At 38.9% G+C, this 12608-nt stretch overlaps 1 protein-coding gene across 3 annotated transcripts in view; it reads right to left on the bottom strand.

Moving 5' to 3' along the window:
- The window catches only part of SATB2 (SATB homeobox 2), a 175817-nt gene that overhangs the window by 66380 nt on the left and 96829 nt on the right, over positions 1 to 12608 (bottom strand). For all 3 annotated transcript variants that reach the window (XM_090045166.1, XM_090045165.1, XM_090045167.1), the window contains exon 7: positions 3051 to 3523. In XM_090045166.1, coding sequence (XP_089901292.1) covers positions 3051 to 3523 — 473 coding nt within the window. The remainder of the gene's footprint in view (positions 1 to 3050; positions 3524 to 12608) is intronic.

Raw genomic sequence — 12608 nt, 5'->3', positions numbered from 1 at the left:
TAGCTTCTACCTTGTAAGTGTGAAATTTAGGTTTTCCTTATAAACTACAATATGCATAAGGCACAATTTTCATGGTGGAGCACAGCGGCCCTCCCACACATACACACCCCTTTGACTGGCCGAAGGGTCCAGAAGTCCCGCCCCTCCCCAGAGATTGATAGAGATCTGTCAATCTCTAGGGAAGGTCAGGACTTCTGGGGCCCTGTGTCCAGAGGCACTGGGGGGGAGGGGGGGGGAAGGGGAAGGGGAGGCAGCACACAGAAATCTGCCTGCCTTTTCCTCCTGGTATGTTTCATGATGTTAGCACTTTCTGCCCTTTTCTATTTTTGCAGCCCTCCCTACCTCTCCCCTTCCCACCCCTTGCTCACTGCTGATTTCATGCCTTTTTGTGGGGACTGGGCTTTTTTGCAGGGACTGAGTGAATTTGCAGTTTCCATGAGTTACAAATTCTGTAGGCCCCTAAATATGTGCAATGAAAATTATTTCAAATTCATAAGAGAAAGATATTTTAAGTGGCTTGAAATGGCTATTGTGACCTGAAACAAGATTTCAACAAAAACTGAGCATTAGTATCTGACAATCAACAGAGAAGGTGAGAGCAGCTTGGCAGTGGTACCCCACATCCTAAAGAAGCAGCCAGATAAAAGGCCTGAGGCTGAGGACATGACCTATAGATTCTCAGAGGTAGAAACAGTACTTACATTCTATCCAGACCCAGTAGACTTAACAGCGCCTAGCACCGGTGATCAGAGGGGTACTGCACCAAAATGTACACAATTGCCCTATTGGCCTAAATTCTCAAAACACATGATGATATATAAGAGGAGAAATGTGATATAGGATGTCAGTACATTTTATCCACTGTTCTTTGAGTCCACATTTAAAACATTTTCTTACCAGATGGAATTGAAAATGTTTAATAATTCACTTGTTAAGTCACAATAAACCAAGCTACCAGGGTAGCTGTAACTGCCATCTTGATATCTGGCATTCCAACCCAAATGGAAAAGGGTGGAATTCAATCTGAATAGCCAGCATTTATGAAGAGATCGTTCCTACAAAAATATCACTTATTATACATTACAACTTTTTTGCAGGGAAAAAGAGATGGTAAAATGTAAAGAAAAATGGAACTAAAATGTTTCAGAATAATCAATAAGACTTGGGATCCCAAAATTACTTGGGTGCTTTCCCCCATTTTTAACACGCCAAAACACGACACAAATAGGATCAATCTGGGAAGAGAGTCCATGTCTCCCCATTCCCAGCTGTGTCTCTTAAATATTCTGGACTTATGCCAGATCACCACAGGAAAGAAAAGAAATGGACTGCAAATGATTTACTCCAGATTTCAAATCATATAACAAAAATGTGTGCAGAGTGATCACTACCATAGTTGTTATTAGACAATGCAAGCACACGCAAAGTTGGGCAACTACTAGGAAAAGCCAGACTGGTCTGTCTCATGTCTGCCGTTTTGCTGCTTGTCTAGATATCTGACATTGCAACATTCAATAGGTGACTTGTGTGCACAGCTTTTTTCTACACTATTAAAATATGGCAGCTATTTATGCACTATAGTAAATTAACAATTATATGAGATCCTTTTTATTTGGGGGATCCATTTTTGGTTTACAGCAGGCTTGGGTACTACCAATTCAACCACAACAATCTTGCTAAAATATAGATCTCATAGTCAATGATAGTAGTATAATTCACAAAGGCAATATTACTGTTGACCTCTTGCTCAAGTTCAAAATATGTCATTCTGTCAATACCATCTACCTTGATTATACTGGGCTTTATAAACAACAGGTTATGATCCCAGAGGGATGAAAAGCTTTTCCAAATTAAAAGCAGCATTTTAAAAAGGAAATACTCATACATTCCTATGTAGTTTTCATTTGATATCCTCAAGGCTAACCCCAGAACTCAAACTCAAGTTGATTAAAGATGAATGTTTTTCTTGGTGTAGCCATCTGATGAATTTAATGGCATAAGGAAAGTAATAAAAATGTGCTCCCTACTTTAATTAGTTCCATCATAATATGGCATTTCCAAAATGGCAATGCCAAAAAATCATTAATCCAGGAGAACAGACACAGGTACTGTGCAGTGAGTGGAACAGACGTCCAGGAGGTGCTGGGGTGAGCAACACACACACGGTCCTCATTTTGTCTTGTTTATAAAAAAAACTCTGGTTCAGTGGCTGAAACTTGTACTCCAATTTTAAATACATCTCAGGATCCCAAACTACAAGGCTCTCAGCATATATAATGTCTCCTCCTGTCAGTTCAACAGAGGCAGCTGTGGAAACGGAGTTCAGGAAAGAGATAAGAAAACTTATGCCTACCTGTTTCCAAATTAAACTGGGTCATTCCAGCCTCCCTGTTGGAAAGTGTTGCTAACCCCTGTGTTAGGAGGCACAAAACTTGCCTTTTTCAGTTTGTTCTCTTTTCTGAACCTGCATTGGTTGAGGATTAATCTAGAGCCCATAATTTTCTGAAATCGTCTATGAAGTGAGCTGGCTACAAACAGCATAAAGGTAGCAAGATAAAAGCTGAGGATTAGTTCCATTCCCTGCTATCTTAATAACTTTCACTTTCACCCTCTCATACCTCCACAAACTACAGGCAGAGAAGTAGCATAGGTGTTGCTATGCTGGCTTTCCACTTGCATTGGCAGGGAATCCCGTGGTTGGCTAAAACAGTTTTTTGTATCCAGAATCTACCAAGTGGTAAAATGACAAAGGATTAAAATCCAAAACTTGTTTTAGTACTAAGTGGCATCTTAGTGGTAGTGAAAAGTTTGGGTTTAGATTATAAAGCTGCAACCTAAAATGTATTTTAATAGCACCCAGCAGTGAACATCTGATCTAAGCCATTAATTCTGAAAGATTTATAACAATAATGACAATGAGATGTGATAAGAAAACAGGAAGCTGCTATTTCCCCAGTGTCTCTTTTTCATGAACTACAACCATCATAATCTTGTAAAGTTATGACCTTTTCTCCCAACTCTTCTTTTTCTCAAAGAATAAAGATCAATACCTGCGTGCGGTTGAATGCCACTCTTGCAAAGACAGCTTGGGATACGCTGGCTCTCTTCAACTCATCTCTGACTTGCTGGTAAATATCTGGAGAGACTTCCACTGATGAATTCGTTGGCTCTGGTTTGATAGCTCTAGGGATGGGTGGGTGATTCAAGAATTGTTGGTTGATAGCTTGTGGGTGCTGGTGAGCCAATAGTCGGCTTACGGCAATCTGCTGGTTTATCAGGTGGGCCATAGCTATCTGCTGCCTTACGAGTTGTGGACTGAGCTGAGGAGACAGGAGACCAGGGCTCATGATAGGCTGCAATGTTGGCACTTGGTTTCGAATTGGAGTACTGTGATGAATTTGGCCATGTGGAGACTGTCCATTAGTTTTTCCCAAAGGTGTCAGTTGGTTGATATTTGGTAAGTGCATAGGACGTTGACCCAGAACACAATAGTCTGAAAGGTTTTCTCTTTCCACTCTTTCCACTGTTAAAAGATAAAACAATTCACTATCAATACTGATTTGCACTTATAAGAGGACTGTTAGCACAATTGTTGTTACAACTGACTGTATATTCAGTTCATATTACTAAGTCAGTTAAGGCTGAAGTTCTTGTCCTAGGCAGCAAAATTAACTTTTTCCTCTAAAATAAGCTTTACTTGCAGTAACGTAAGGATCCCACAAAACACACACGCAAAAATCACCATAAAAAAAGCAGCCACAATCATTAAAATTCTTTTGGATTTTCCAAGTTCTGTCCACCTGTTAGTGTCTCTATCAAACAAGCAGCAACTCTTCTTTTCTAAAATATGACTTCTAGTTATTAAGAATTCAAGGATTCAGTTGCTTACCATACAACTGTTAGGTTTACAGGCCAAGCCCTATGAGGAGAGACTGAGGGACCTGGACCTCTTCAGCCTCCACTAGAGAAGGCTGAGAGGTGATCTTGTGGCTGCCTACAAATTCATTAGGGGGGGGCGCAGCAAGGGATTGGAGATGCTCTATTCACCAGGGCACCTCTTGGGGTAACAAGGAACAATGGTCACAAATTGACAGAGAGCAGATTTAGGCTGTATATTAGGAAAAACTTCTTCATGGTAAGAGTGGCCAAAATTTGGAATGGGCTTCCAAGGAAGGTGGTGCTCTCCCCTGACTTGGGGGTCTTTAAGAAAAGGTTGGATAGTCATCTGGCTGGGATCATTTGACCCCAGCACTCTTTCCTGCCCAGGGCGGGGGGTCGGACTTCATGATCTGTTGAGGTCCCTTCTGACCCTAGCATCTATGAATCTATGAAACTCTGGCTTCAAGTTAAAGTCTTGTACATGGCACAGATAAAATTAAAGCAATGGCATTAGTTCACCTAGAGTCCCTGTGTTGGAGTTAAACCCATTGTTCCATGCATGTCCTACCCATATCCATTCCTAATTCTGCAAAGTACAGAGTGAGAACTCTAGCTTGAACCAACAAAAAGAAAGAAGGCACATGTTCACCTTTAAATACGAATAGTCACTTTCACTTCAATGGGACTACTCCAGTATTTAACATTAAATAGGTACATAAGTTTTTCTGCTGCATCAGGCCAGAAGGTTCATCATCTTGCAGGACTGAAGCCTTCATTTAGCTCAAAATATGAAGACTCATACTGTAAGTTTGTAGAGGCCTGATGCCTTCCCCTGGCAAGGGCCAAGGTGACGTATTGCAACAGCACTACACATCCTTGAAAAATAACAAACTCGTGCCATTTTATTCAACATGGATCATAACAGAGACAAAAAGGAGATTGTTTAAGAGAGCTGTTATTTTCAGCTCAGTTTTTAAAAGTTCAGCTTCCCAGAAGCTTTAACTTCTATAAAACCTTTATCTTATGCAGAAAAAGCTTGTTATTTGAAACCAACTTCAAATGTTGAGTAAAAACAGCTTGACAAAGCCATCACTCTGACCTCTAATTAGTAGGGAGACTGCAAGTGTCTGATTCTGATCTTACCCAGCTTAACTGCTTTGACTTCAGGAAAGTTATTCTGAATTCTCACTGTATAAAGTGAAACCATACTCTTGTCCAAATACTTTTTACCTATGTACAATTTTGACATCCTTCCAAATGAATCCAGAAATAGGTACCTCTAATATGGTCGGCAGCATGAGCCCCCCGTGCCAAGACATCAATTTTAATTTCAGACTAAGTCCATTTAAAAAAAAAAAAAAAATTTTTGAGAATTAGTTGCTTTAAAAAAAAAAAAAAAGAGAGAGAGACGGAAAATGAAACTTCTACAGAAATACCTATTTTTGGAATCATAAGGTCCAAAAGATAGAGACAAAGAACAGAGACAGCTTCTTCTAATTCTTTGGAGATATTAAATAGTTTTACTGTTTCTATCCCAGAGATAAAGGATGAGATTTTTTAAAAGGCTTAAATGACTTAAAAGCATAAATCCAAATGAAAACCAATGGAACCTGTTTTCTTAAAAATTAACTTGTAAAACAACCCACCCAAGGCCTTTTAATGACTATCCAAAGGCTTATCAGGGGGTGTGACAAGTCTCCAGGGAAAGACACGTTGTTTGTTTTATATAGAGAAAAGTATGAAGAATAGGATTTTAATACAACATCCTGCATCTTCACGGAAAAATATCACTACCTATTGGTGGCAATATAACTTCACACTCATCAAAACAATATGACTTTAGGAAAAAGGATGCACTAAACATTTTTATAGTTTAACAAAATAAGTTCCCAGTAATTAACATAGCTTCAAACTATCATACTACAAAATAAATTAATATATTATTAATGTTATATTGCACCTTTTGAATATCTTTCATCCACAATATCCTGGGATCTCTTTGTTAAAAAGGAGATAAAAGTTATGAAAGAGAGGTAAAATACTGGGTTTGAAGGACGATCCTTAAGGTAAAGAAATAAAGCTATTCCTTACCTCTGATTATCTCATCAGGATCATATCATGTGCTGATTAAAAGTGTTTCAGGACCCAGTACTATGCAACTAGAAAATTACTGATTCATCATAGATTTCTGCAAGAAGAGGTGGGATTCCACTAATGCCAGTCACAATTAATATTATGACTTGTATAATATTTCATGCTTGCAAAATATTTTTAAAGATTTGTTTTTTATTTCATCTTATGTAAGGCTTTGAAGCTTTATACAGTTAGCATTCAGGTTGCTGGCATACTGGGGATCTTGTCTGTGCCTCTCAGTAAAATATAGGTTATTGGTTATAGAAAAATCATCACTCCTTTCACTCCTACAGCTCACCACTCACATGCTGCTTATACAATATATGTTCTAGACAGATGCATAAAATTTCAGGCTCTAGACTTGTCAATTCAGAATTTCCAGGAGTACCAAATATGACATCTTCATGATACCAGATTATCATTTTTGTGGGAATTTTTGTTTTAAAAGTAAGAAATGTATGTTTGTGCATGCGTGCCATTCTGTCAATGAAAAACCAGAACTGAAAATCCCAGCTTTTTGTAAAATACTATTTAGAAAATAATGTTACTGAACAAATGTCAATAATTTTAGTGAAATGCTTTGAATCTGCAGTTTTTCCAGCAAAAATTCAGGAAATTTTAGCCAATATGAGAATTATTTGTGAAATCGTTAATTTTCAATATGACGCTTTTCATCAGAAATACGTTCCCTATGAAACAAAATAAACCTGACTTCCTCCACTTAACACACAAAAAATATTTAAAAAATAAAAGCTTCCATCAATGGAACAGAAACTGTCGACACTTATTCATGTGACTAGTCCCAATGAAGTCAATAAGACTAATGGATGAGAACAATTCACATTAGTGCTGCATGCTCAGCTCTTATAATACCATTCTTTGGCATTAAGGCAGATATAGAATGAATGTGTAGGCAACCTTAAGATAGACTTAGTAAATACACAATTTACAAAATCATTTTCAAATTATCACAAATGAGCAATAGTCATTTGTCAATTGTGAATTAATCTGCCACAAATTAAAAGAAAAAAAATATGGCCTGCAATAACCAAACTTCTGCAGAAATTCTGCTAAAATAAACCGAAGGCCACATGCAATTTCACTTATACTGTGGTAAATCTGGTGTCATTCCACAGTTATCAATGAGGGGTTTTCACTAGCTGAATTTGGTAAATTTGTAAGAACATCAAAAAAAATCCACCATAAAGACAGCCAAATGTTTTTGAAAATTTAGTAAAATATATATTTATATATTTTTAAATTGCTTTCAGTGTTCCTATGTTTCTACCCAGACTGTGTTGATGGCAAGCAATTTGTATAGGGATTTGTAAGATGAAAATACTGCCAGGTGGTTAACCTGCACAATGCAATCTGGTATTATAATAGTATAAGATATTATTCTACTTGGAGCCCAAGTTGTATCTCTTTTTATTAGCTTTAGTGTCCTTTTCAGTAATACGTGCATTCCCTCCCCCCCGCCATAAACAAACCAGATTCTAGTAATTTTAGCCATGCCAATAATAAAGTCAGCATGAACTATTATACTCCATAGAAAAATTAACATTATCAAAGTCTCAGCCTCCTTCTTACCTATGGGTAGTATTGTTAAAAGCTGATTCTAGTAGGGATCCCTGCAGGACTGTGAAGTCAATGTGATGGCACTAAAATGGTAGAATCATATTACTGTGCTTCAACCACACTTTCTAACTGCAGTGTATACATAGCCATTAATATTAACCTTACACCCTTTTCTCTCCGCCACATCATATTGCCTAAATATCGAAATACATAGGCACATCATATCAACTATTAACTCGTTACCCCAGAGTCCTTGTAAATAAAAATATGATGCCTTATGACCCATATGTACCCTTCCCAATTTATTATGGCAGTTAGACAGATTAAATGCATCTCAGAATGAAGTGCTGCTGAAGACTGGATAACAGCTACAATGCCAGAGCTCAGGAGGTAGCTCACATAGCACTTTGGAACAGTCTCCCTCCTTCATTTACTTCAGGCTGAAAAACTTCACCAAATTCCAAAAGACAACCAATCAGGACTCACAGTAGAGATGCTATCTTTTGGTAGACAAACGATTTTTGCAAAAAAAAAAAAAATCTTTAAGTGCAAGGTTTCGGGGACAATTACCCTACATCAGGCACTAGAGAAAAGATTGTAAAAGTTCTCCTGAGAACACCCTTCATCAGGCATTGGAGAAAAGATTATAAAAGTTCTCCTGGGAGGCACTTCCTTTAGGCTAGGGACAGACATTATACATGAACTAGTTTAAATGATCAGAAGCTGGTTTAAATCTGTAACAGAGCAGGTGTTCAGTGCACATAAACTGGTTTGAGAATGGCTGAAACTGGTTTGAGATACCACATTCAAACATGTTTATCAGACTTAACTGATTTGACTCAAACCAGTTTATGCAATGTCTGTCCCAGATTCCTTGCTGGTTTAAATTAAATCAGACTCCCCAGGCATGCTCTTTGGGCTGGGTGGAGCTCTCTGCTCCACAGCAGGGCTGACCCCTCCCCTCTGCTCCCTGGCTGCAGCTTCAACAGTCTCTACCTGCCTGGCTTCTGTCCCCCCACCCTCCACCCACACTCTGCTAAGAGTCACAGACACCTCTCAGTATTTGGTAGCAGACCACATGCTGGCTACCTCCAAGCTGTGGTACATGGGACAAAGGCAGAATCAACAGAGAACTGGTAATGTCCCTCTGTTTTCTTAATGGGGTGATAAACACTGAGTTAACAGGGAATCTTCATCACCTCTGGGCTGTTCAGGAGGGAGGGAACCCTCCCAAATCACAGCATCCCACCAGGGCCTGGCAATGCCCCCACCTCAGCTCAGCTCTGTGCAAGGAAAGGGGGGGCTCCTCTATCATCCCCCAGCTTGTAGCCTGAGCCACTGCAGGCATATGCCTGCCTTTCTGGGATGTCTGCCTGGTTACAAAAGTGATTTAGCCTACCCAGGTTAAACTAACTTGCAAAGATTGAATCAATTCTGGCTCAGGCTTTTTGAATGTCTGTCCCTAGCCTTAAGGGTCAAATGGTAAATCGGTTTCTATGCCCCATTCAATCATTTGCCTTTCCTCTGCACTGTGCAATAAACTCTGACAGAAGCTGCTAGCAGGTGGCAACTGTTATGGAGCAACAGGAGGCGAAAAAGAATAAACAGTAATAGGTTATTACCAGGCAGAACAAACTGCTTTATTTCAACTGTGATTTGAAGTCACCATAAGATGTTCTTGTTTTCCAGTGCAACAGGTTCAGGGGCTTGGTGCTTGTTTCTTCATAGTATTTAAAATTGGAGTCAACATGACGATCATAAAAGCAAAGATTGTAGCACTGGGAAGAATTACATACAGCCAGCACAGGCAGGCAGAGAGCTCCAAATGCAGCTCTGATAGATAGGGTACCTCATTTCTGCCCTGCACGATCCCTAAGCCAGAAAGCTCAATCATGTAAGTCATCAAATGCATGCATTTTTAGACACCATCAAGCACACAGAATTGGCCTTTGAACCCACAAGTTCCCTTTTGGGAAGAGAATGTATTAAGCCACAGCCCTATACTGTCTTGAAGAAACAAGTGCTGGTGTGGTACGCTCCAGAGGGTACCCTATTACCTACTCCACATAATTATGAGCCATCACATTATAAATAACAGAACCACTCTAGAGCACAGGAGGTGCTTTTAAAGTGGTAACGTTATATCTTTTTATCTATAATTATAATAATTACTTATTTCTTTTAATCACAACCCACTTAACCACTTCAGTGCAGGGGGGCTGGTTTGAGGAGTCATTTTCATTCAACATCTAACCTTTATGTTTACCAAGGCCCTTCATTGACTCCATATACTGTCTGCTCTCTGGCTCAGCTATTTGTTCTTGCAAAACTAAGTCAGGAGCAGAAAAAAATGTGGATTACAGGAATAGCCACCTCAATAAGAAACTTTAATTTTTAAACCCTCTCTCTGCCTCCGCCCCCACAATGTGTAAATGGTCTACGACAGTTACATAGCAAATACATAATAATTTGCTTTTGCATGATAGTGGTCAAGGCAGGGAGAGGACTTTCTGTACCCTAGCCAATGGAAAGCAGACAGGAAACACCTTTGTCTATTCTTAGTTATGCCATGTTTAGTTTCCCCATGCACACCCATTTTACTGTTTATGTATTCAACTGTATCAGTAGTTCTCAACCTCACTGGACACAAGGTACCCCTCAAAAATGCCATCTCTTAGTGTTAGTTTGCTTTTTGACTACCGAAAAATACTAGAGCACTTCTTCTATTGCAAAGAACTCAGGAAGCCATAAAAGATCAAAAAGCTTTTGACACTATGAATTCCTATTTAAAATCTCTTGCTGCCTATACACATGCTTGGGGGTGGGGGAAGCTATTTTAATTAGAGTGGTTCCCAGACAACCGCTCTAATTAAAACAGTTCACCTTCACATGTATTAAGCCCCTGTGCTTTTGAAAATGGCCACAGGACACTATCTAAAAGCTCATTTGATGAGGTTTAGATAAAGTGCCCCTACAGTCATTTCAAAATGCATGGGGGCTTAATATACATGATGGTGAGGTGATGCTGGAGTGTTCTAATTAGAACACAGAACGGACTTGATTAAATGAGTCTGCTCCAACACACTCTAATAAGAACACAAACAAACGCATCTATAGGCAGCCACTGGGTTTATCTTGTGAGTTATGTTTACAAAACTAACAAACACTAACTTTGCATGGCATCCAGCATCACTCTTGAAAAGATCTCAAGGCACTGCAATGTGCCATGGCACCCTGGCTGAGAATCACTGAGCTAGCTCATTAGTAAAACGAGAACCTGTGTAAGGCCAGCACCAAAAGTGCAGTAGGCACAAAACCATATATCCTTGAATTGCCTATTGCTGCCACGCATATTTACAGTATTTGTTTCTGAGAAGGAATAAGCACAAGTATGAAAAGCTAGGGTTCAATCTTCTCTCCATCCCATAAAGGACATGATTCAAGGGGAGTCAAAGATCCCTGTGGATTTCACAGTGAAGTGAATCAAAAAAATAAAAATAAATTTTTGTAAAGCTGAAATCTTCACAGACATGCAAATATCCTTTATAATAAAATTTAATTTAAGGCAGTTTTAATTCTCTCCACATAGCTTAACAGGCATGCAGACCTTTGCGCAGAGGCTCCTGGAACACTACACATTAGGTAGATGATATCTCAATGAAACACGCACATTTCAACACTGTAGTCTTAATATCAGGGACAGCAGGAAAAATGTAGGTGTGAAAAGAAGCAGACAATTTTCTGCTATCTATAATTCTAGCTGTATCCTGCCAATTATGCAAATTTATAAAAAGATGCTACCTTTTACACTGTAAACATACAGATGTCCAATGAAAACCAAAGCTCTCCTGTTCTGTCAAAGCAGCATAACAGAAGATGATCCACAGCCTAACAGCATTCTAGGTGTGAATTCATCCCTTAATGAGCTGCAACCTTTAAAACCTTCATGGGCCCTCTAAATGCTAACTATAACAAGTCAGGCAGAAGGCTGGGCAGTGTACCTCCCCCCCATAAAGACTAAATTTGGGGGGGGAAAATCCCTACTATGGGATTTTATACGAAGACAAATTCGCAAAATCAAGCAGATGAAAAATTAAGACTCTCAGAGTAGGGGGGAGAGCCAACTAAAAAGCTATGCTCTTACTTTGGTCCATATCAACAACTGAACCCACAACCAAATATGCATAAGTAGTCTAAATATTTACACCTTAACCACCAAATCAAGAATTCAAAGGTCCAATGAAAAAAATAGCACAGCGCATGTTTTTAAAAGCAAGTGTTGGGTGGGCAATATCTTCATGTGAAGCTTTCATAAGCTTTTGACTTTCTTCAAATATAAAATTCAGAATAATTTTGAGAGAAAGTAATAAAATACTACCTTGAATTAGAGTGGACTTTTGCAGCCTGAGAGTAGCAAAGCTGGAAGCCAGTTCAGATGCTGCTGTTTCTAAATACTCTACTACCGTGATGTCAGTTTAGATCCATGATGATCAGAAAATAGATTCCATCAGTCTGTCTCAGAAAGTAAACATGCTTTCAAAGAATAAAAGAGCCCGCAACAACAAATTAGAAATATCAGAAAATCAAGAACAGTCAAAAATATCAGACTAAACAGACTCTCAGTTTAAGGGAGATATATGATCCCTTTCCTGTAACAGCTAAGTCCTGAACTATCAAAATCAAAAGTAATTGGGCACTCTTCATTTATGCCAGGAGACTCATCACCTCACAAAAGACTGCCAGAGCCAAGGTCTCTGAACTTATGCCAAAAAGAAGCACTATTTGGATCATCACTAGTCTGAGGAATAAAGAACCTTATTACAGGAACCAACAGACAAAGACTTTTTGGTTTCTTGTTTTCCTATTATTTGTTGATGGTCTTTTCCCTTGACTCTAAATTAAGTTTTCAAGCAAAGAAAAAAATATGCGCATTCATTAAAAAGACAACAAATAATGAAAATGTTGATGTGATGATGATCTTTTCAATAAAACTAAAAGCAGGTAGACACTTGGGAAGG

This window comes from Crocodylus siamensis, chromosome 4 (genome assembly GCF_052110815.1).
Source record: "Crocodylus siamensis isolate JL-2025a chromosome 4, ASM5211081v1, whole genome shotgun sequence".
In the NCBI taxonomy this organism is placed as follows: Eukaryota; Metazoa; Chordata; order Crocodylia; family Crocodylidae; genus Crocodylus; species Crocodylus siamensis.
This window is presented reverse-complemented; position numbering and strand designations above follow the sequence as displayed.